Below are 23658 nucleotides of genomic sequence, written 5' to 3'. Positions count from 1 at the left end.
ACCGTGTCTACTCGGGAGTTTGCATCCCTCTTGCCCTTACCACTTTACTTATCGTATTACGTTTCCGCATTTACTCTATCTTGCGTGCCTTTACTTTCCTAATTAGTTTGATTAGGATTGGCTATAGGTTGCAAGTCTTTTGGAGGTAAGTAAAGAGTAGCATAGATAAACATTGGTAATAACTAGCATGTGTAGGACGTGTTAGGTTTATCTTATGCAAATAGTGTAAGGCTTAGGTTAGAAAGCGAATTAGCGACCCTATTCACCCCCTCCCCCTCTAGGGTCGGACACCACGGTGATCCTTTCAACAACTTGAATTTAACTTGGAAAATGTATAGGTATTTATCACCCAAAATGTGGTCATCATGTAGAATTTGTGGATTGTGGCTAAATTGCCATTTTTTAAGCTCAGCTGCAAATTGCCAAATTCCTTTTTACTTCTACCCTCTCCATTCTCTTTTGATAGACTTATTTCACTTTGACACAATGATTAAGAAAAATAACATTACTTATCATATAATAAATGCAACAAAGACTTTTTAGTTGGTCCTCCAATATTTTATTTAGAAACTCCTCGTTACTAGTGCTATTTATTGATGTAGTCTATCCCAATAGCAAATAGGACTATCATTTGAGAATAATTTAGTTTTTGAAATAGAACTACCAAAAAAGAATGGTGGGAGTATTATTGAATCCACAGGGCAATAGAAAGCAAAGATCCACAAATCAGGTGCGGAGCCACATGGGTCTGTAGTTGACAACAGCTGCATGAAAGAGACTACTGTGTTTTTGCTCCTGACAGTGAACAGTTGCCTCAAATCCACAGGGCAATAGAAAGCAAAGATCTCTGTCCATTCTGCAGCGGCTGGCGGCTGCTTAGTAGTCTAACGCAGGCTCAACCATGAATCTCTGACCAGTCTTGCTACAAAGTTGCTACCATGGACCGTCGACGTGCTGGCCGGGTCCGCCATCGGAATTTTGTGCTCCGCGACAAGTGAGAAACGGAAAAACTGATGCAAAGGGCTAGCCCTAGCAGAGACGGCACGAAGCAGGAGTCACGCCTTTGTTTGAACTCGATGATTCTCCTGTGACCATTGACCATTTGAACACTTTTGCTGAACAATCATACGGGGAGGTAAAAAATTGAGGAAACTATTGTTGAAGAGGTTACGAGCCACAAATGTAGACTCATGTTCACCTATCGCAAACCATCATGGTAATGACTAATAGATTGATAGCATAGATTATTAGATTGCCCATGGATCAAACAGAAATCAGTAGTAAAGGTTGCCATCAAGTGGCCGCTCAGTTGAAGAAACCAAGACTGAGCAACACCACATGCAAATCAATACATCTGGAGCACAGCGGCAATCCGGCAACTTCAACCATACACGTATGTGGTATCTTAAAAGTTTTATTTACCATCATCCGTGACATATAATCATTTTCTGTGCGGTTTGCATATAAAAATTACTTTACCAGCTTCAAACGCTATTGGTACTGTGTCGGTTGCAATCAAAATGATTATAACAGGTACAGGCTGCACTACAATAGAGTACAGGCTGCACTACAATAGACAGAGAAACTTCCCTCTACCAGCGGGGCATCCAAAGAAGCTCTAAAAAAATACATGATGTTTCAGTCTCCGAAACATCAAAATAGCAGCCTAGTACAGTTCCTCAAGCTCTACTTCTCAAGTAGCTAAGTTTGATTGAACATGTGCAAAGGAACTACCAAATCCTTCCCACGAACAATTGCTCCAAAGATAAGGATTAGATGGCAACATTCTGATCTCTGTTAAGCAAAAACACTGGCTGTGGAAGGCTACACGATGACCACTGCGACTCATTCATGCTGCTCATATATTTGCATGTAGGCTTCTGAAAGAGCTACCATTTGAGGAAGAGTTTCAGTAACATGGAGATCCTGCATCTCATACCTGAGATGGAGATCATCAGATGATTAAATCGGGGCTACAATATTTACACTCGTAAAAAACAATTCTTTGTTAGCTAAAGAACGTACCAGGCCTCTTCTGATTTCCGCTGTACAAACACTCTGTAGCATCCTTCACCTGGCTTCCCATCATGGACAATGTTTGCTATAAGGTCATACTTCGACCGTAGCTTGTCATTTTCTTTGGGCTTGGGTAATGGAATGTAATCCTTCAATTCCAAATTCTTCACAGGAAAATTTACTGTCACACGAATATTTCTTAGATTAAGTGAGTTACCAGCAACATATATATAATCGAAGTGAACATAAGGTCTCACCTAGAGTAGGGTTTTTCTCGACGAAGAAGTTATTTTTAGTGAACCGTCGCATATGAAGGATCAGATACTTCGGAAGTCTAGTGACACGGTACCTCATCCGAGCAATGGATGGGCGGACAACCTCTGTCACAGTCTCACCATCAAACTTCTTCAGTATGTTAAACAACGGTACCTGAACAGTACGATAGATTTAGAATTCCAATATACCCAATCACAAAAACTAGAACAGAATATCTCAATGTTGAAAGAAAGCACGGAAAGAAATGTCAAGGTTTCATAGTGTGTTAAATCATTTGACCTAAAAGCTCTAAGCATAGCAATATTCCTCGCGTAAGTGTGTGTAATTCTAGAATGGGATCAGATAGGTTCTATGTAGGGGATCAATCCTTTGACCTAAAAGCTCTACGCATAGCAGCCTTTGCCATACTGGTATTTTCCAACAACATGATTGGTCAATATGCACCAACATACAGATATCCTACAAGCATGTCCATGTTCCATGAAAATTTAGAATGGCGACGAGAAAGCATTACTCAAACGAGACTGTAAGAACAAGCATCTTTTGTACTAACAAGAACAAAACTAGAAGCATAGCATTACAGCGAAGTTAAGTATAGAACACTAAGCGCGAAATTTGTGCCATGCATATTGTCTCACAGAGCTTCAAAAAAAAGGAGGTGGTCTTATATGTAAGCATAGAAGTATAAGAAAACTGAGGCCCTGTTTGGGACCGCGAGGCTGATAAGCGCGAGTGGAATAAGCACAACGCAGCTCCCGACCCGCTTCTGTGATTATGGGCCACGCAGTTCAAGGTTCGCGATTTTCAGTGGCCGGCGGCTACCCAACGCGCGTTCAACGCGAGTAGTTTGGCGGGCTTATTCCGCTTCTTTGGCTCATAAGCTAAGCGAACGCGGAAACAAACAGGCCCTGAGAAACACCATCCCAAAATAGCTCTAGCAATCCAGCCAGGGGAGCAAGGTTTCACTTATTAATGCTCAAGGTAGCCGTAAAACTATTTACTTGGTCCTCACATTATCGATCCCAGAAATCTTAGTCGCACACATTTTCATCCTAGAGTTCTGTCTATAAACATCAAAGCTAAGCACCCACATGAGATTATAAAAAGAGGTGCTTGTGGAAAACATACCTGTGGGATGATATTTTTCTCCATGGCGTCTTTGAAAAGAGGTGGAGGGGGCAGGTCAAGACCGAGCATCAAGAATGGGACCTTAGATGTTTCCATGACAGTACCATCTGCTGCTCCAACCGCTGAACCTGCATCACCATTGAGCTCAGCACCATCTTCTTTTTTTTCCATTATATGCTTCCTGTGAACTTCCTTAACAACTTCAAGTTCTCCCTGCAAGAACAGTGATTCCAGTGTGACCTGATAAGCTGCTTAAGTGATATGAATTCCGCTGTTAATGACCAGAAAAGCTAACCTGAAAGCAATCATGTATTATGCTTCTGTTTTTCTTCTTTGAACTTTTTAATTTTGCATGCAGTGTATTCAAGAGCCATGACATAAATTCCACAGGATCTGACTGTACACCAATCTGAAACCGCTTGTTGCTGGCCTTCATAACAGCTTGCAGAAACTCGTGGGGACTAACCTGAACAAAAACAGAAGATTTGTTTAGAGACACGTGTTGACATAAAGGGATAGCAGATTTAATAAACCAACCTGCCCCTTGAAGTTCCTAGCATGCCAAATCTTGCGTGTCAGTTCCCCAAAACGATGAACCAATGGTGATTTGCTATGTTGATAATTTTCAGGGATAAGAAAGAAATTTCTCAGAGGAGTAACTCTCATTAATGACTGTATTGTGACATTCACAAAATCTGTCTCCTTGATGTTGTTAAGACCGACCTGCGGAGCAGTGATTATTTAGACGAGATAAAATGAATCAATAAAACAAAGTCCTAGTTTCTTAAGTCCTTACAAATTACCATGTGTGATAAAAGCATATTCTTGAGATGTGGCATAGTGGCATTAATATAACGGAATAAAATAATACAATCACGCAAATCAACTGAAGAAACGAATTGTCATGATCAATCAGGTGTCCAGTTGTTTGTAAGCAAGTCCACAACACATTCAGGCTTTTGCTAGTACTGCAATGAATCTTTAAAACTGCATTTGCTCACTATTTAAGGATACACAAATAAAAAAACTTCTCCGGAAACTAAAAATATTTTCGTAGGACTGGTCAAGTAAAAATCAATAAAAAAGATCCGACTGCATAGCAAACAAAGTACAGCAGGTAAACCATCCCACAGGGAGACCATCTAGGTCCTCCAGACAATTTAGAGGGTACATACCATTCCGGGTACATAATTGGAACCATCAAGTGCTCTAGACCACTGCTTGTTCTTGTCGAGATTTAGAACCTGCTCTTTCGTGAACCTATCAGAACAGTATGCCAATTAGCAACCCGAAACTGGCTCCCAAAGCAATCAAGTACAGTTGGAATGTAATGTAATAAGCAATAGAGAAGCACCTTGGGTTCAGAACATGGCGAATATCTTCTAGTGATGGATCATTTATCTCATATCCATCAGGAAGACAGTAAGCCCTCTCGGTTTGAAGATTAATGAACACATGATGGCCTGCTTCAAGACTGTGCGTATAAGCATGAGATTTCAAGCCTCTTCCTTGGAAATACTTTCCACAAACCAAGCACGCATACACATTCAAATTTGACAAGGATATTGAACAGAACTTCTCAAAATCAAAATCAAGGACCTGCAAAGCAGCACAAAATGTACTCAGCTGTAAAGAACCATTAGAAATAACCAAAAGAAATGTTACGCGGACTAGAGCAACAAAGAAATCAGCCACCAGAGTATAGATAGTACATATGTAACACATACAGTACAAGGATAATATATGAAATTAATCCAAATAAACTGCCACACCATGCTAGAAATTTTATATGAAGATAGACAGACATAGGACGGATGTAAATATCAGGAGCTTTTAGGATACCGATCATAGTATTGGGATTCACTTTGAAGACAGTGAACTATATTGTATGTTAAGCCATGAGGATCGTACATTTTAATCAGCAATTTCAAATCACATAAATTATATATACCTCTGGCACAATATCAGTAACTGGTAATTCGATAGCTACAACTATAACTAGTACATGTATATCTCAGGTGTCGGGTCACTAAGAATAGTTCGCAAGTGTACCTGTCTGTTCACGGTGTCGAGGTAAGGGCAGTCACGGCGCAGCTCCACCCGCCTCGGCCGCCTCTCCGGAGCCCTCCTCACATCGTCCTCCTCGTCGTCCTCGTCCTCGCCCTCCTCCCCGTTCCCCTCAGCGCGATGGCCATTTGCCTGGCCCCTGGCCGCTTCCTCCTCTTCGTCATCCTCGTAACTCGCGAGCCCTAGCAGCGACGCGCCCTCCTCGCGCGGGCGCTTCTCGGCGGCGCCCCCATCGGCGAGCTCGTCCACCTCCTCGCGGTCGCGTTTGCCCATCGGCCGCACCAGCAAGGGTCTAGGGTTTGGGGTGTGGAGGCGGCAAGACGAAGGCGAGGGCGGAGGCGGAGAGGCGGAGGCGGACGGCGACGACGTAGGGTGGATGCGTGGGCTAGGGTTTCGGGAGGAGCGAGTAGGCCGTAGATCGCCGTGGATGGGTGGGTGTTGCTGGAGGCAAGGGCGGCGACCGACCAGCTTCGCGAAAGTTCACAGTCACCGCCTCCTGCCCTCCTTTGCTGTTCGCTCCACACCAACACTCAAGTCGAGCATTTCTTGAAAAATGAGTGATTTGGATGCAAATTTGATCTATTTCAAATAAGAACTTTTTTACAACAATAAATAACACATATGGATCTGATAGCTACTGTGATTATATGAAGCAGAAGTGTGTGATTTATAACTATTGTTTATCTTTTCTCTAAAGTTCTTTGATATTTAAAGAACTGGCACAGAAATTGGATGTCATGGAACTCAGGAAAGTCAGGCAATCTAAATATAACCCTTCAGTTTTCTTCAATTCAGCTGTAAATGCACGGGGAAATTCGAATATCTATAGTTAGTATATTTTCTATCAATTTAATTTTTTCTTATAAGTAAAAATTAGGTTTGACTTCTTGTTTTCTCATTTAACGTGCATGCTGACCAAATACTCACTGTTGATATTAAAAAGGTACCAAAACAACCAAAGACGTGCAGTTGAAACCCGGTACTCTCATTTTGAGATTTTGAAAGACCTTCATCGCCTTGAAAGTTGAAACTCTATCGTTGGGCCGGCCTAGAAGCGCTGCTATTATGGGCTTATGGACGGCTAGACCCAAATCGAAATTAATAAACTGTACAGCCCTTAGGCTTGATTTGGGCTTCGGCGCCTAGCAATTTTGATGGGCCTTACGTTTAGGGAGAATGCGCTGCCATCGGAGGCCCACGTGAAGCACTCAGAAACCATGCCTTCCTAAGGGCATGTACAATGGCAATAATTACCTCGTCTACGAACGGTTTATTTTGATTACCGATGGAGGACCGGGAGCTATCGTCGTCTCACGAGAGGACGAGTTCGGCTCGTGGCCCGAACACGGAGCAACTCCTCGGCGACCGCTGTACGAGCACAGTGGTGACTCAGCGACGACGGCCCTTGATCCGCTGCTCCCCGTGCCGATTTTGGCGGGCAAACGCGCTCGCGAAATCCCCATGGCGGCAAACTCCGCAGGTTTGTGTTCCTTTCCCCCTCTTTTTTCCTTCCGTCCCCAACCAATTCCCCCACAACAGCAGCAATCGACGAATGCGGCAAGGCCATAGGGTCGGAGCAGCAACCCGCGCGCGAACAGAAGGAGCTTGCGGCGCAGGCACGAGGTCGAAAGTTCGGGACAACGACGACGGCAACGCGAGGCGACAAGACTGCGGCGGCCGTGATGGCGGCGCATGGGAGGAAGGCGGCAGCGGCGCGAGGAAAGAAGTCTGCGACTGCGGCGACGGCAGCGCATGGGCAGCAGCTTCCTCCCGAAGAGGCAAGGTTCGCCGGCCCAACCCTTGCTGGTGGCCGATTCAGCACTACCCCAAGCTTTGCGGCTACCTCAAGCACTACCCCAGCTTGACATCCTCAACCATGGCCAGGCATTGTCGGGTACCATAATTAGGGCACCCTAATCAGGGGACACAATCGCCCTTAAAACGCAAAACACATATTAGTCAAACGGGCCCACGAAGGCCTGCGGTCTCATTCCGATCCAAAGGAAAGGAAAGGACTCAAAGAGGCCCGCTTCGCCCTCGGCCCACGGCCTGGCTCTACAGTACAGCCCGTTCGCACCTCCCTCGAACCCGCGGAGCAATCTCCGCCTCGCTCGAGGGCTCCCCGCCGAGACCCTCGACCGCACCCCGCATCTCCGCCTTGCTCGAGGGTAGCGAGCCTACCCCCAAGAAGGCGGATCGACTCCGCTTCGCTCGAGGCCACCCCTCGGAGGAAAGGACAAACGGCCATCCGCTCACTCGTCCGCCGTACGGAGGCATTAAATGCTAACAACTCCGCCGCAGCGCCCGGGTCAGACGGCGTCATGCCACCACTCCGCACAGTGGCTGTGACCGGGATCCCATCCGCCAACTCCGGTCACTGCTCCGCCATCCCTGACACTGTGACGACACTGTGGGAACCTGCGGCGCCCTATGCAAGACGTGCCCGGCACTGCTCTCGCCACTGAACTGCCAAATCCCCATACTTCCCTCGTACTTTCCCTACCTGGGAACCCTCGAACAGTATGGGCGCAACCCTCGAACGCGGCCCGGGCCTTGACCGGAGCAAGACTCCCTCCTACCGGACCCTCGAGACACCGCCACGTCGCGCACAGAGGACGGTACCCTCTACAGGAGCCACCACGACGCCCGCTGGAGCTACCAGGATGCCGCCCAGGAGAGCCGCACGACCGGCGCCATAATCTCCAGTACCCCACAGTGTACTTCCTACAGTGGACATTCGTTGTGCGCCCCCGATTCGGGGAGAAACGACGACTTCTTCCTCCCTCCGTACATGTACCCCGCCCCTCTTTGTGTCTATAAAAGGAGGACGCAGGCCTCTCATACGCTCAGACGCCCTCATACGACCAACTCCCTTAGCTTCATTCGCTCACTCTCTCGATATTGGCACTCACCTCAATCATCTAGCAGAGACTTGGGAGCTTTCCTCCCTCTCTCGCCTCGCTTGTACCCCCTACTACAGGCACCCCCGGTGCAAGATAGTACAGTGCACTCGCACACTCTTGCTGGATGTACGGCCCCGCAGCTGGAACCAGGATAAACCCGTGTGTTCCTGTGTTACCTCTTGCATCAACAATTCAAGGTGAGGGATCACGCAACATCTTATTAGTTGGTGCCGGACCGCCGGGTCAGGACACCGACAGGCATGAATCACTGATTCATGCTGATCCGAGAGAATGGAAACCATATTCCTGCCCCCTCTTGTTTCTGAATGGATTCTACTGCTGGCTAATTGTGATAAAAATTCATATGAACATTGTAGTGAGAAATTTGGATGCAGACTTGTTGTGCATGTTTAATGTTTTGCTCAATACTTGTTGTATACTAGAAATGTGAAATCAAACTGTTTCTAATCTGAAATTGTGAACTAGAATTATTGTTTCAAATTTGAGATGTTCAACTGTCTGAAACATGGACACTAGGACTATATGATCCGAAATTGTTAATTAGAACTGTTTGTAATCAGAAATTAGAACTGTATGCTCTGAAATTGTTAATTAGAATTGTTTGTTAATTGCTCTACTGCAAAATTTCACTGGTGTTTGTGAATGGTGATTGCATACTAATGTCATTGGTGTTTCTGAAAATTTTCTCTTAGTGGTAGACCTATAATTGAACCATGCTTTCTTAAAATTCTGATTGACCTGATTTTTTTCAGGCTATATTGTTTCACCTATGGGGCTTAAGGTACGAGAAGGAAGGCAAAATTGGCTGGCTGAAGAGTAGAGTTTGGTTGGTTTTAACCAAAGAAATAATCGCACTGGAGTCTTTGGGTCATTTAGGGTGTGTTCTGGAGCTTTAAGGCTTATTCATGTCAATGGTAGGTATGAATATATGATGAACAAGTGACAGATAGTAACTGGCTTATGTTAGGGCTGCTCATTCAGAGCCTGCAGAAACAAAAAGGCCGGCAGAAACTAACATTTCAGTTTTTTTAATGTAAGTTTTGCATCCAACTGTCTGTGAGATGTGCATCTGTTGATGACATGCCAATTTTTTTTTGTCCACAAAGTGATTGTCCGAACAAGTCTGAGTTTGTCTCTGAATGTCTGAATGTGGTCTGCACTTTCAGTTTGCCCCAGTTTAAGATTTTCAGTAGCTACTTCTTGTTAAAATGTTTACTGATGGGAGATTGTTTCAGAAATGTGGTTCATGAACTAGGTCTCATGATTTAGTGGAGCACATATGGCATCTCAAAGGAAACAAGAAAAATTAGTTCTCATGGTGCAATTCAACTATATTCAAATACTATAATGTATTCTATTTATTGATATAAATATATTGTATTCTATCCGGCACAAATGATTTATTTGCATATATACTATCATCTTTTAAAAATATCCATGTGATTTATTTGCATTCACAAATGATTCTTTTATGTATGCCAAAAATCAATACACAAAGATCCATTTCACATGTTTGATCACCACGTTTCATGTGTCTAGGATGTATTAAATAGCTTGCAGATAGTCACACTATTGTACAGGTTGTCTATTCTATCGTCTGTGTGCGCTATTCTAGAGACATACAGACGGCGGCCGTCTAACCATTGTACATGCCCTAACTGGCCAACTCGGTATGCTGCTTTCCTCCGACGACGACACTGGCATCGCCGCAGAGCAACGACCCCTCCTGTTTGAATTAAAAAAAAACGACCCCTCATGTTTCATCTCGCCAGAGTGGAGTTTGCACGCAACACGCCGTTCTCGTAGACCACCGCCGTGGGCCTACGAGATCGGATCACGGAAAACACGGCTGGACAGTGAGCACCGAGGCGAGCCCCCCGCGAAGTCTCTGCCCGCCGAACCCGACGCGCCTGGGGATCCCAGCCACGTGCAGACCGGGGCGGAGCAGCACCAGCACGCAGCCGGCCGATCGAGGAGCGAGGCGGCGCGGCGGTTTCCCCTCGCCGGAGCCCGGAGCGCGTAAAGAAAGCACGGCCGGCCGCGCACCCGTGGCCCGTGGCCGTGGGTGCAAACCAAGGTACAAAATAGCCCGCTAATAGCTCGCTATTGTCCGCTATTAGCTTTTCAAGAGATCTCCCGCTACGCTATACAATATTTGTCCGCTATGTCCGTTATAGAGGTTTTTTTATAGGATTTAGTAATAATAAATGTCCGCTATTTCCGTTAAAGATGTAGCCAAAAGAAATAAAGAATCAATATAACTATGATGGACCATAGACAAAGCATCACGGGCACAGTTAGGCAGTCAAGAGACGTGTTGAGTCTATTTTAGAATGTTAGACCAATGATGCTTCTAATTTTATATGTATTATGGACGTATGGCTATGAAAAATTTGTTGAAATTGGTTGCATTACTGATGTTATTAGCCAAATTATGTATATTTTTTTTGCAAACCGCTAAATAGATAGCTCCGCTATAGCTTTCGCTATAGTTCTTTTAGCTTTTTGGAAGAGCATCCGCTAAACGTCTTAGCCCGCGATTTTATACCTTGGTGCAAACGCAGCGACAGCCGACAGCCACACCGTGCGTCATCGTCCTCCGTCCCGCTGCTCAGACCATTAAATGATTGTGGGATCCGCTACAACTAGGTCGTGACTTGGAACCTGAGACGCCCCCGCACGGGCGAAACCATTATCCTAGCTCTAAGTAGGCTGAATACTAATGTGGAGGAGAGAGAAGTAGACGGTAAGAGCATAACTAGTAATCCATGTCAATAATAGTGGGACACGCTAGCAATTATTGCTTCTCGTGGTGTATTGGTGCAGCAGAGGTGCTGCAAGCATGCAACGCAATCGAGACGCCTTTTCGCCGGTTGCGGGCGGGCGCATAGCGAAGTGCTCGCTCTGTTCTCTCACCTCCTTTCTCTCTCCTTCACATAGATTATTATACTTGCTCTAAGGTTACAGCCAGTTTTGATATCAGAATCAAGAAATTTTGTAAGATAAACAAGTATGTCATGTATTAATGGTTAAGAGCTAAACCATTATACAAGTGGTTGAGAGATGAGTAGTAAAAATTCTTGCAACCAGCAGCGGGCTAAATCATTAGTCTGGCTCTAATCAAAACTCGTGGCGGCGTTAATCCCCCTACCCGCATAATTACGTGGAGTACTGCCGACTTCTAGGTGCATCGGATGGGTTCAATATAATTAGCGAGGTTTGACCGGCCATTATGCCGTGTGGTGTTTGTCAAGCGTCTCCTGCAGTTCCTTCCTTCCAATAAACTGTCAATATTGGAAAAAGATGTGCTTCAGCGGTCTCTAATACGGACGGTACGTGAATAATTTATCATCATGTTTATTTTCAGTAACAATCTGCATGCTACAGTATCAGCACTGCAGCATTATTTGTTCTTTTCTTTGCCGAGTTGACAGATCACCTGTTCTACAATTGTACACCTACGCTACGTTGAAAAGAGCTAACAAGCCAGCGAGTAGAAGGGGTAGTACTCGTGGAATCGTACGTGCACAGTACCTACCTATCTACCTGTATGTAGTATAGCATACCAATGTCATACTTGATGTGTCATCGTGACGGCCGGCCGGCCGGGTACTGCTATACCTATATAATACATACAATACAATAAATATATTCCACGGCGTTTCTATTAATTAGTAAAAAAAATGGCCGCGGACCGTGGTGCACGTTTGCAACAATGACGTGACAGTTTCATTCATGAGCGTGAAATCAAAAGATGCCCCTGTTTGTCCGTGAGTGTACACGAATGATAGATGATCGTATAAACATTACATATACAGCTTGGCTTGTTTTATACTAAAGTATTAAAAAAGAATTTTGCATTGGTCAAGATCAGGAGCTAGGTCGCGTAAAACTAGCGGCCTTGTTTATATTATTAGTTCGTCATCGTATGCCTTAGCTTGCCTGAGCACCACTTTGTTTGTCGATAGTCCACAAATAAATAAACCTCTAACAAAGAATTAATCCATACTTACTACGACTACGGTGGATATGATGAATTGAACTAACTCGCCGTTGCACCGCGCCGCACGTGTGTACGTCTATTACTTGTTGCATGTGGCTAGTAGCCAGGCCGCTCCTGTGACGGAACGCGCAGCCGTGCCCGTGCCGGCCACGCACGGGTACGCGTCGCCGTACGTATAACGGCGGATTGCCGCGCGCGCGCGCCGGCGGCGGCCGGAGAGAAGCACTGAAGCACGGGCGAGCGAGCGAGCCGGCCGGCCAGCCGGCGGCGGGCCGGAGCCCGGAGCCCTCCGCTCGCCCCGCCGCATCCCGCATCGACTTCTCGATCGGCTCGCGCGATCTGGTAGTAGGATGCGGGCGGGATCCGCACGCCAAGCTGCTGCCCGGCCGCGCACGGCGGCGCACACGATGCCCCGCCGCGCGCAATCTGTCGCGATAAGCTAGGTAGCCACTCCGATCCCACTAGCTAGCTGCCGGCCGGGCCCCCGTCCGTGTTCCTGTGTCGCGGGCGGAACGAATCTGATCTGCCCCCTTCTTGCGTGCCTGCTTGTTCAACTGCCCGAGATGCCCACGAAGAGAAAGAGACGTCCGCGTGGTCTCGAGACGTGGACGACGGTGTTGGGTGCTGGCGTGTCGCGACTCGCGACACCGGACCGGCCGGCGCCATTGGACGACCGGTCAGTAATCCGACATGTGGGTTGCTGGTGGTGGTTACCCAGCTGTTAAGTTAAGCTAGCACCCTGTACTCTGTGGCTGGCTGAGCCTGACTGCAGCTGTTCATCTGGCATGTCGGCATCCCATGATGTGTTGATCTCGGTTTACCTTTATTTTCCTTCCTGAGATGGCGCCATGACGAATGCATGGACTCGTAGGTGTGGTGCAGCATCCATGCTACACTACTGCAAGAAAACTGACCGCTCATGCATGGCATGTCCTTGTAGGTGTAGAATCGCCGCTACGGGAACGGATTTGCCGGTCTCAGCTCGCTGTCACCACTCGGCTTTGCCAAATTAAAGCGAGGGGATTCCTCACCCCACTTTCAGCTAGTCGATCTCTCTTCATCTCCTGCACCGTCACGTGACCGTGTCCATCAATCCCCCAGCCTAGCTTTTCCCTACCCCTTGGTTCCCTTTTCTCGCCACGGGAGAACATCGCCATTTCTGGCCGTCGCTAGCAGCCTGGCTAGCTAAGCTAGCTTGCAAAGGGCCGAAAGGAACGCGCCATTAGTAGCTAGGCTGCCCGATCCGGGCACGACGACACGACATCTAGTCGAGACCAGCTGGGCAAGAAAGCGACGGCACTCTCGCCGGCGGGCGCCACGCCACCACGCGCGCGCTCGCCGACACACAGCGCGCCAGCGCCCACGGAGGACGGAGAGCACCTACCCGGGCCCTGGCGGATCGGAACCCCCGCACCACGGCCGGGCGCGCCGCCGGCCGGCCGGCTCTCCCGCGCGGATGAGATGATGGGCACACGCCGCATGGCTAGCAGCTAGCTTCTCTCATCCGTCATCGATCGCCGTCGCCGTCAGATCAGCAGCGGCTCTCGCTCGGTTGTCGTTTTGACCAGTAAACAATGCGGCGCGTACGTACCTCCAGCCGGGCGGCGCACGAGAACGAGACCGATCGCCGTCGACGCACGCGACGCAAACCGGTGGCGGGCACGTACCCACGCCGCCACGCACGCATGTCCACGCCGGCCGAGTTGGAAAACGAGAGACCCGGCGGGCCACGCCACGCTACCGCGCTACAGGAGTCCACAGGACCAGCGTCCGCCGCGGCGGGCGGCGGCCACTGTAGCCGGTACGTCGCGGGATTCAACAGCTAGCACCGGCCGGCCGTGTCGCATTGCTTCTTCTTCTCGCGGTACTCGATCATCAACCGGGCGCGCGCGCGGGCGCCCCAACTGGCGGCTAGCTAGGTCTGTCCCGTGCGCCCGTGCGACGACCGTGCGTGCGCGTGGCGCACTGGCGTGTTCGCACGCACGCGTCCCTGCGGTTTTCTGAATCACATGCTCCGTACAGGTCGGTACAGCGACGCCCACCATTGATGGCGAGGCTCGTCCGCGACAGACGCGGGCACACGGCTGCCCGCGGTAGATTCGCCGAGGTTTCACCGTGCCAGTACTCAGTACTGGCTGCTGGGTAGTTCCTTCCCTTTCTACCTTTTCACCGTACCCGTGCAGAAGAGGATAACGACCGGTAACGAGAACGCAGAGCCGTACCGTAGTACTAGTACCGATCACGCAGCTCGACCGGCTCGTGAGAAATTGTCCGCGAGTGAGATCCGATCAAACGCGTGACCGTACGAGAGGAGCGTGGCAGATACGCCCGAGATTCTGAACGCTCACCAATCAGCAGTGCAGCCGCGGCGCGACTGAAATGGTAAAGCCGGCACGAATCTTGGGGACAGAATCTTACTAATTTGAAGTATTAAATGAAGTCTATTTATAAAACTTTTTGTACAGATGGATTATAAATTGCGAGACGAATTTAATGATTGTAATTAATTCATAATTAACAGATGGTTACTATAGCATCACTGTTGAAAATCATAAATTAAGTAGGCTCATTAGATTTGTCTCGTGATTTACAGTCCATCCGTGAAAAAAATTTTGTAAATAGACTTCATTTGGTACTCCATATATATCCAAACATTCGATATGATGTTTTTGTAAATAGACTTCATCCGTGTGCAACTCATCAGTCAGTGCTGCAGCGTCGACGTCTGATTTTGGACGCCTCTTGCTTGCTTTGCTTCCCGTGCAAAGCAAACAGACGGCAAAACAGTGTGCGGATTATTCTTTTTTCTGAAAGTATTCTCACAGTAAAAGACGTATGCTTACTGTTTCACCTTTGCACTACTTTTTACACGTGCAAAGGGGTCGTTAAAAAGGACTAGTAAGTTGGCCCGTGCTAACGCTACGGGTTAAAAAAATTGAACATATTTAAGTGCAGCATCACATAATTATACTCAGAATGGTATCTGGCTCACCAGTTGTGCTTGCTCAATTGTTGCTCTGAATGCCATTCTTTTGTCCTTTCTTCCTTCCATAATTCGGCACAAAGTGGTGAGATAAACTGAAAGAAACAAAAAAAACAATAGTTCAAGCTGGGAGTTAAAACAATAATTATTGAAATACATGTACCACTAAATTGGTAAATGCCATCTCAAGTTTGAAATAATTATTGACAGGGTGTTGAGCACTCCCTTCAAAATTATCTTTATAATCCTTTCAAAGCATGTCAAGGCAATATAATAATTTCACTCTCTTTGAAACTGAATGTAGAAAGATATAGGTCCGAACCAACCAATAAACAAAGGTCTGTGCCTCACAGCATATACTAATGTTAAGGAATACACATTCACCTACATCTTCTACTTCTGATGTGCTCGAAGAAAGAGCTTCCATTACCTCAATAAGAGTAGCCACACAAGCCTGAACCAAGGGTGAATTGTCAATGTCTTCCTCATATTCATGTGGTCCATGTCACAACTCGTGTTCTGCTAGCTCTTGGACCCAGTAAACTTCAAAAATTAAGAATATTTTAGTGCAGGTCTCATTCTTTCAATGATGGATTGTTTCTGCCCATTCTTTCAAAGTTTGAAACAATTCCCTATCTGCAGCAAGTGTCCATTGACCCCTATCTGCAGCGGCAGCTCACCATTCCCTCCCTATCTGCAGCAAGTGTCCATCAATCAGAATATCTTAACTCATCAGAGCCACATGAAAAAGAGAGACATGGCCTCTAATGGGGTTCTAATAGTGAGCAAGGAGTCAATTTCCAAAACTAAATTGATTGTAAAATTGCTTAACCAAATTCTTGCCATTGGACTATCACCAGTACATTGCCTAAGAAAATTCTTGCAAATCTGAAACTATTAAATAAAGAGCAAATACAATTTCTACAATGAACCATTAGTTTATGAATTAGAGTAAAAAATTCAAGTTTATGTAAGCATGTATTAACTACCACAAGGCTTCAGTCAGAGCACAAATCGTTGAAAGCTAGATGATTCAATCATGAGGATGTAGGATTCTCCTATCAGTACCTGAAACCAGTAGATGATTCAATCATTCTCCCAGCTCAATTGTGATGGCCAACCACGATCCCTGCTCTCGCTCATACTCCAATCCCTGAATCTTGTACAGAACGAAAGAAGAAAGAAGGAAAATTGATACAAAATAATCGAATTGAGAAAGAAGGGATCTCCATTCTTAGTCAGCTTACGTCTTACGATTCCAAGACCTCGAATGCTTCTCACGCAAATCATAAGTCAGTACCATGGTGTACATTGCACTCACTGGGAATGTATATTCCAGGTTCCAAAGGGCTGACCACCAACACCACCGCGATGGGCTGCAAGGCTGGCCATGGCGGTGGCCTGAGCTGCCGCGCCTCCGAACTGTGCGCTCCGGCCGCGGCAGCGACTCCGCCCGCTGGGGAAGGAGCACCGGCGGACGCTCCCTACACCGCCATCAAAAGCTGCTGAGACAATCCGGCCATCTCCGTCGATCTAGAGCTGGGCACCGTAGCTGGGGAGCCGGACCCACCAAATCCGGCCATCTCCGTCGATCTAGAGCCGGGCGCCGTAGCTGGGGAGCTTGGCGATGGGGGCAAGGGTGGCCGCGGCAGCCCGCGCGGGCGAAGGGCATGGGCGCGCGGCGGCCGGAGCGGGCGAGAGGCATCGCAGGTCGCTGGTGCCGGCGAGTGGCGCTGGCCGGAGCACGCAGTGGCGGCCGCCATGCCCCGCCGCGGCGAGGAGGCGGTGGAGGGAGCGCGGAGGCTGCGAGGAGCGCAGGGGGACACCGGAGGAGGGGCACAGGGGTCTTGGCCGGCGTCGAGCTCGGCCAACCTCGGCCTCGCCGAATCTGCTCGCCTGTGAACTCGGCCGGCCTCGGGCGGATCTGCGGCGGCGTAGGCCCACCGGCTAGGCGGTGGCGGAGGCCCGCGCGGCGGCCCCCCCTTCTCCCTCTCCCCTTCCTGCTCGCCTCCTCCGTCCGCCGTGACCTCAGCGGACCCGGAGGCCGGAGGTCGCTCGGTCCGTGGGGCACGGCGTCCGGCAGAGGGGGAAGCGGCGCGCGTCAGGGCGGAGGGCGCCGCCGGCGCGGATGCGGCGGACCCGGAGGCGCCGGCTGCAGGCGAGGCGGACCCGGAGGCGCCGGCTGCAGGCGAGGCGGAGGCGGGCGCAGGAATTGGAAGGCGGCGCGCGGGATCCCGCCGGGAGGAAGAAGAAGCGACATTTTTGGTAGGATTCGAACGCGGGGCGCGGGCGGCAGAGGGGCGAGCGACGCGCGGGCTCAGGACGTCTCCGTCCGCTTCAACGCGTTGAAGCCAACGATCCAGGGCCATTGGATTGGAGTTACAAGTGTTTGGAGCCATTGATTTTTACAGAGTCGAGTTCCTGGGTGCAATTTAGTTGGTGAACTGGGTTGTGTGCATGTCAGCGGGAGGCGCGAGGACGGGTGGTCCTAGCCTAATTCAATCCGTCCCTTATAGGATGGAATACCAGACGGATGGAGCGTACCTTCTTTTCGCCCCGGCCACTACTCTTTACACTTTCCACCCGTGCGAACGAATCCGGGAGGATGTTCCCAAAAAAAAAAACGAATCCGGGAGGATATAAAGTGAGCGTAGCAGAGTACTTTCACCTCGCGGAAAGATATCACCGCGGCTGCGGCAACACACGCCGTGTCCGCGAGGAGCACGGCCGCCTGTACGCGACCCTAGGGGCATCGCGGCTGGCCCAGACCCCAGAGAACGGGAGCGGCAGTAAAAGGTGAAAGGGTAGGGAGGACACGTCGTCCCGGACCACGGCGGCCTGGCTGATCGGTGATCGCCTCCGCCGTATCCGAGGCCCGGGCATGCACCAACGGGCAACGGATCGACGCCATGCATGTCGCCATGGGTGGTCCTCTCCTCCTGGTCCGGGGGTGCACCGTGCCCAGTACCCCCGCGATCTGATGATGTCTATTCTTTAACTCGCGCGAATTAACTTGGAGCTATCGCAGAAGCTTTTTCGGTGCCGCGCCCCGCCTCCCCTGGCTCCGGCGCCGCCACCCGCGCATCCGCCGCCGTCCTCCGCCGCAGCCGACCCTAATCAGCTCGGATCCGCGCTCCCCCACCCGGTGCCGGCCCACCGCATGTCTCCCCTACCTTCGACTGCCGCCGACGTCCCCGCCGTCGACCGCCGCCGCACAGCAACTCGCCGCCGCCGCCGGGCTTCTCTGCTCTCCTCCCCCTCTTCTAAGGCCGCCGGTGGCCAGCGCCGCCCCGAGCAACCCCCACTCATAATCCGGCGGTCATCACCGCGGCGAGCTAGAGGAGGAAGAAGAACAGTCACGTGGGCCCACCTGCAGCGACTGTTCTGCCCCTTCTGCGACGCATCGGCGCGCAACAGTGCGCGCGATGAATAGATGTGCCCCGCGATCTCCGTAGGATCTCCCCCGGCAGCAGCGGCGCAAGACAAGCAGCAGTACGTGGCTGACTACCGCTGCGGTGGCAAAGACATTCTTACCGGGCAGCAAGGCGCAAACCGACAGCAACTGGCGGTGGTGGAATGGACCATGAAAATTGATGTGCGGTCTCTCCTCGGCACGGCATGCCTTTTATTACTGGAGGTACAGGTAGTGAGACAGGGTCAGAGAGCAGTACTAGATAGCAGATCAGCATTTCAGAGAACCAAGTGCTCAGGGGCGGACCTGCGACCCAGGCCACCCGGGCCGTGGCCCAGCAAAAAACCCACTAGCATCTTGAATTTCAGCATCTCCGCCAACCAAGTAGATAGCCCAAGCATTTCAGACAACCAAGTACAGATATCAGAATTCCAGAAAATAACAGAGGTTTCAGAATTCCAGAAAATAGCAGAGATTTCAGCATTTCAGACAGACAAACCGACCAACCAAAAACCTTCCCAAAACTTTTCAGGAATCGCATTCGCAACGCAACGGGTTTGGTGGCAGAGTACACAGCAGTATCATCAGTGATCAGACGCAACCGCGACGATCACCTTGAAACGACAAATAGAGTGTAGAGCTAGTCCGGCAAATCTGCCGATGAAATTACGGGTCGTGGACTACACGCGCTCCCGGTCCCGTTCCGGGAGAGCCCCAATCGAGACGGAAAAAAAGAAAAAACAAACTGAGCTGCCTCTCCTCTTTGAAATTGCACCAGCGCTTGGAGGTGGCAATTTGCCTTGGAAATTTGCCACCACGCTCCTCCAGCTGTACAAGTGACGAGAGCTTCTCCGATCCCCTCCATCCCTACCTCGCTAAGCTATCGCTGCTTGTGTCCGTTAGTATCGTCAGCCTCCGAGCGGTTTTCGTGAACTCGCTGCAAAACATTCAGAAAATTTGTGAGTTCACTAGAATAGTCCGAGGGGACAATGTGAGAATTCAGATTTCGTTTCAAATTTTTTTTTGCAGAAGATGAGACTTGATAATGATGGTTCTCCTCCAACAGCTAGCATGGATGCAATGTGTCCTAGTCCTAGCTTGAAGCAATTTGAGTGAAAGTACCATAAGGATGCTTCTAAGGAAAGAACTCCTAGAGTTTGGTACTTCGTGATAACTGTGTCCTGATGTAGTACTTACTAATCGTAAGGTCTAGCACGGCCACGAACACTAGAAATGCAGCTATTTCCATGTTCGTGCTACACTGTGCTCAGCTTGTCGAGGTTAGCAAATGCATATCACTACGTAAATTATCAGGGAACTTGAAAGACAGTAGCTACACTACGTAAATGCATATCTAACTGATTCACGAAAACAAAGTCTAATGATTGAACAGAAGCGATCATTTTGATCCAGAAACCTACGAACCTGAAAGGCTTGTCTCCGGTGTGTTTCAGTGCCCCAGATGCATCACGGTAGAAAACATGACTCGTCAACTCTGCTTTCTCAATGCCAAACATGTCAGCAAGCCTCTGATACAGCTCCTCATATGACCCAACATCAGAGAGATCAAGTGTGCGCCCAACATCCTCCGACTGCAAGAATACCTTGCAGTGCCCGGTCTCCAACCCGAGATCAAGCGCCTTGTTATCCTGGCACAGCAGTGGGGCTCCTCCACTGGACGTGCCATCTTGGTTGCTTCCAGGGCTCGAAATGTCTGAGTTGCTCACTGTCTTTTCAGCATTGTCATCAGAAGGGCTCTTTTTCGGAGCTGACAGCGGGAAGCCACCAGCAGCATTACCTAACGATATCTGCTGCTCGGTGAGTATTGGCTTCCCGAACAGCATCAGCTGCGGCGGCGGCGCCTTCTTGGCATCCGACTTCTTGTTCTGTGGGGTGCCGATGGTGAGCAAGCAGGAGATGTCATCTCGAGCTGCCGGGTGGCCGATGATAAGCCCGGCGGCGATCCTCGGCGGCATGCCGTGATCGAGCTGGTGGATCCCGCGGGGTGACACTGACAGACTCGACTGCAGCTTGTTGAGGTGGAGATCTGATAAGGATATACCAAATTGAGCATGCCTGGCTCCCTGTATGCCTGCAGGAGTGCCATCCGGGAAATAGCACATAGGACCAACCCCACGGCCGAGAGGGCTCCCATGGAACATCGGTGTCGGAAACTGGCCCTCCAGCGGAAGCTCGGGGTACATTGGAACGCACAGCTTCTTCCGAGGTGGCGAGAACGGGGAGAGATGGATGGCCGGCATGTTCGAGACAAGCTCAACCAACCATGGGCTCACTCTCTTCACGTTCTGCAACAAGTCCGGTTCATCCCAAGCGACCTGCAACAAGTGAATGAAGTGATCAGCATTGTGAGAAGAAAAAAAAACTCTGCAAGCATCAAGTAGTGTAATAAGATGGAAATTTATAGATGCCGTCCTTGAGAGGACATTGACAGTTATGGAGATCTACCTGAAGAAGCCTCCAAGGTGAATTGGGCCATCTGATGGGGTCAGCCACCTGCACGGCGGAGACTGTACCCATGAACCAGCTGATCCTGGACGAGTCCTCCGTCTCAAAGGCCATCTTGAACCTCATGCCGGCGCACCACTGGGTGCGCATCGCCGCCCGGACAGCCCCCGCCTTGACGCAGAACTCCGGCGTGCTCGCCCTCGGGTAGTAGACAACCTCAAACGGTTGTCCGCTCACCGCGAGGTTAGACGCCTCGACGACCTCCTCCGGCCGCACCCGCACCCTGACCTTCCCCCTCGTGGCCATCATCTTGTTGCCGTCCTCTTCTCCTCTCAAGAACATGGAGAACCCGCCGTAGTTGCCGCCCGGCGGAGGCGGCTGGTGCAGGAACTCCGGCCCTCCGATGCCGCCTTTCTTGGCGCGGCGGATGCCGACGCAGAGGTCCCCGTTCTCCGTCCGCATGAACACGATCGAGTCCCCGGCGACGAGCTTCTTCTGGTTGACGAAGGTGCTCCACCCCGTGGTGAGCAGGTGGCGGCGGGGCGTGCCGCGGTAGATGTGCCGGAACTTCCAGACCACGCCGTGCACGTCCTTGGCGAGCACGGTCTGGACGGGGGGATCGGCCGAGTAGTCCAGCCGCGGGAAGATGGTCTCGGCGCAGTAGCGCGGCACGGAGAAGCCCCCGCCGTTGTTGGCGTCGGACTGCGTGAGCGTCTTGGCGAAGGACGCGGGCTTGTCCTCCTGCGCGCCCGCGCCAATGGCGTCGTCGGCGTCGGCGGCGTAGCCCGGCTCGCTGGGGCGGACGGGGGCGAGGCGGATCTTGGCGAAGACCTCGTCGGTGTCCGGATCGGCCATGAAGCGGACGGCGGCGATGCGGCAGAGGACGAGGGCCGGGACCCGGCCGGCGAGGAGGTCGACGGGGCCCTGCGCGTGCTCCGCGTGGCCCTGCGGGAAGTAGTACACCTTGGAGTGCACCGGCGGCATCTGGACCATGCCGCCGGCGCAGGCGTGCCACAGCTGTGGGTCCAGGCACTTGTCGCTCTCCCGCTCCCGCTCCATGGCCGCCGAGTCCACGAAAGTGATCATCTTCACCGCCCACAGCCGCTGCACACCGGCAAGAATCTCAGCGGAATTGAGCAGCCCCCCACCCACCGCGACAGCCTTTGTGGGTGAAATTTTACGCCTCCTCCACTAGCAAGAGAAGCTTTTCCGCTGCACAGCCGCCATCACCACCACCACCATCATGATCGGCATAGCCTGCAGCTGAAAAAAGGCTGGGGGAAAAAGAAGCAGCAGAGGGAGGGGAAAAGAGAAGAGAGAATTCCGCCTCAGAAAATCTTGCAGGGAGGGAAAGGAAACCCAAACCAGCACCACATGTAGGCCTAACCACAGGTTCATCCGTTCACTCACCTTTGGCAGCAGCTGCAGCTCAGCTCAGATCCCTCCAAAGCAAGGGTAACGGCAAACCGGGGGGCAAAACCGGCACAGTTCTTCCCCCTCCCTCCTCCTCTCTGCGACTGCGAGAGCTCTGAAGCGTTTGCCTCCCCACAGGCTCAGGTGAGCAGCAGGCTCAGATTCCCCCAGACTGCAGCTGACATGGGGGCAAAACAACTACTACTAAATAGAGAGAGAAAGGGTAGGGGAGGAGAGAGGAGAGAGAAAGGCAGTCAAGGCTGCAGCTCTGCATCTCAAGCAAGTACCAGTGCCTACTGGTACTACTAACTTCTGGTTAGTGGCTTAATTAATTTTTTATTACTGCTTTTCAGTTGCACATCCAAAGTGCCAGGGTTAATGATATTTCGCGCACGATTAGCTGCATCATTGTACCATTATCAATTTGCTGTCTCACTGCCGTTCTCTTCTCTAACAAGTTTTATTTTCTCTCTCAAAGGGAACCAAATAAACGGGACCACATGCCATCTAAACAAACAACATCAACAAGTAGTGTTGTCTTCATCTTAGTTTTTTTTCTGAGACTCATGCCGTCCGGATTGCATTCGACGTACGCGCTTAAGCTTTAATTTTTATTTTGAAAGAGGTAGTAAGCTTGTACTATATTACTGTAGTACATGATATAATATAACTAAGAGAAATTTTACAATAATTGAAAAAAATAGGAACTGTTCATCTAATAAAATACTACGATGGTGAAGGTAGGAAGTATCAGAAATACCTAAGGTAAAATATCTGGTACTTCTAAAATGTGGGATCAAATACCAAAAAGCGGGACCAAATACTAATTTAATTTAATTTTTATAAATATTTTTCATAGATCAACGGCTAAAAAAAATTCAAGTTAAAAGTACCTGAAAGTACCAATTGGTACTTTAGAATCATTGTATAAAAGCTCACTAACTATATAAGTTCATGCATATGGTATTTT

General features: G+C 49.9%; 2 protein-coding genes and 1 long non-coding RNA gene across 3 annotated transcripts; all 3 read right to left on the bottom strand.

Annotated features, from left to right (window-relative positions):
- Window positions 1-1398: 1398 nt before the first annotated feature.
- LOC120668536 (U4/U6.U5 tri-snRNP-associated protein 2-like) lies at window positions 1399-5989 on the bottom strand. Its single transcript, XM_039948272.1, has 9 exons — window positions 5473-5989; window positions 4775-5019; window positions 4596-4680; window positions 3958-4143; window positions 3716-3886; window positions 3421-3633; window positions 2274-2445; window positions 2026-2197; window positions 1399-1939 (listed from the first exon to the last, which is right to left on the bottom strand). The coding sequence occupies exons 1-9, from the start codon at window positions 5758-5760 to the stop codon at window positions 1846-1848; spliced, it is 1626 nt and encodes a 541-aa protein (XP_039804206.1). The 5' UTR covers window positions 5761-5989; the 3' UTR covers window positions 1399-1845.
- Window positions 5990-15209: 9220 nt separating this feature from the next.
- On the bottom strand, window positions 15210-17563 carry LOC120668535. The gene is made up of 3 exons (XR_005672474.1): window positions 16466-17563; window positions 15828-16091; window positions 15210-15492 (listed from the first exon to the last, which is right to left on the bottom strand). It is a non-coding gene; the product is annotated as an uncharacterized LOC120668535 (long non-coding RNA).
- Window positions 17564-19265: 1702 nt separating this feature from the next.
- On the bottom strand, window positions 19266-22981 carry LOC120668534 (auxin response factor 18-like). The gene is made up of 4 exons (XM_039948271.1): window positions 22686-22981; window positions 21276-22549; window positions 20235-21145; window positions 19266-19746 (listed from the first exon to the last, which is right to left on the bottom strand). The coding sequence occupies exons 2-4, from the start codon at window positions 22359-22361 to the stop codon at window positions 19677-19679; spliced, it is 2067 nt and encodes a 688-aa protein (XP_039804205.1). The 5' UTR covers window positions 22362-22549; window positions 22686-22981; the 3' UTR covers window positions 19266-19676.
- Window positions 22982-23658: the final 677 nt, after the last annotated feature.

Source organism: Panicum virgatum, chromosome 4N (genome assembly GCF_016808335.1).
Source record: "Panicum virgatum strain AP13 chromosome 4N, P.virgatum_v5, whole genome shotgun sequence".
In the NCBI taxonomy this organism is placed as follows: Eukaryota; Viridiplantae; Streptophyta; class Magnoliopsida; order Poales; family Poaceae; genus Panicum; species Panicum virgatum.
The sequence above is the reverse complement of the archived record's forward strand: the minus strand, read 5'-3'. Positions and strand labels throughout refer to the sequence as shown.

Excerpts from the sequence above, each read along its gene's own strand:
- LOC120668536 (XM_039948272.1), bottom strand. The coding sequence starts at position 5,760 with ATGGGCAAACGCGACCGCGAGGAGGTGGACGAGCTCGCCGATGGGGGC. Across the intron at positions 4,681-4,774 it reads CGCCATGTTCTGAACCCAAG|GTTCACGAAAGAGCAGGTTC; the intron begins GTGCTTCTCTAT and ends CTGTTCTGATAG. Across the intron at positions 3,887-3,957 it reads CTAGGAACTTCAAGGGGCAG|GTTAGTCCCCACGAGTTTCT; the intron begins GTTGGTTTATTA and ends GTTTTTGTTCAG.
- LOC120668534 (XM_039948271.1), bottom strand. The coding sequence starts at position 22,361 with ATGATCACTTTCGTGGACTCGGCGGCCATGGAGCGGGAGCGGGAGAGC. Across the intron at positions 21,146-21,275 it reads CACCTTGGAGGCTTCTTCAG|GTCGCTTGGGATGAACCGGA; the intron begins GTAGATCTCCAT and ends CACTTGTTGCAG. Across the intron at positions 19,747-20,234 it reads ACCGGAGACAAGCCTTTCAG|CGAGTTCACGAAAACCGCTC; the intron begins GTTCGTAGGTTT and ends AATGTTTTGCAG.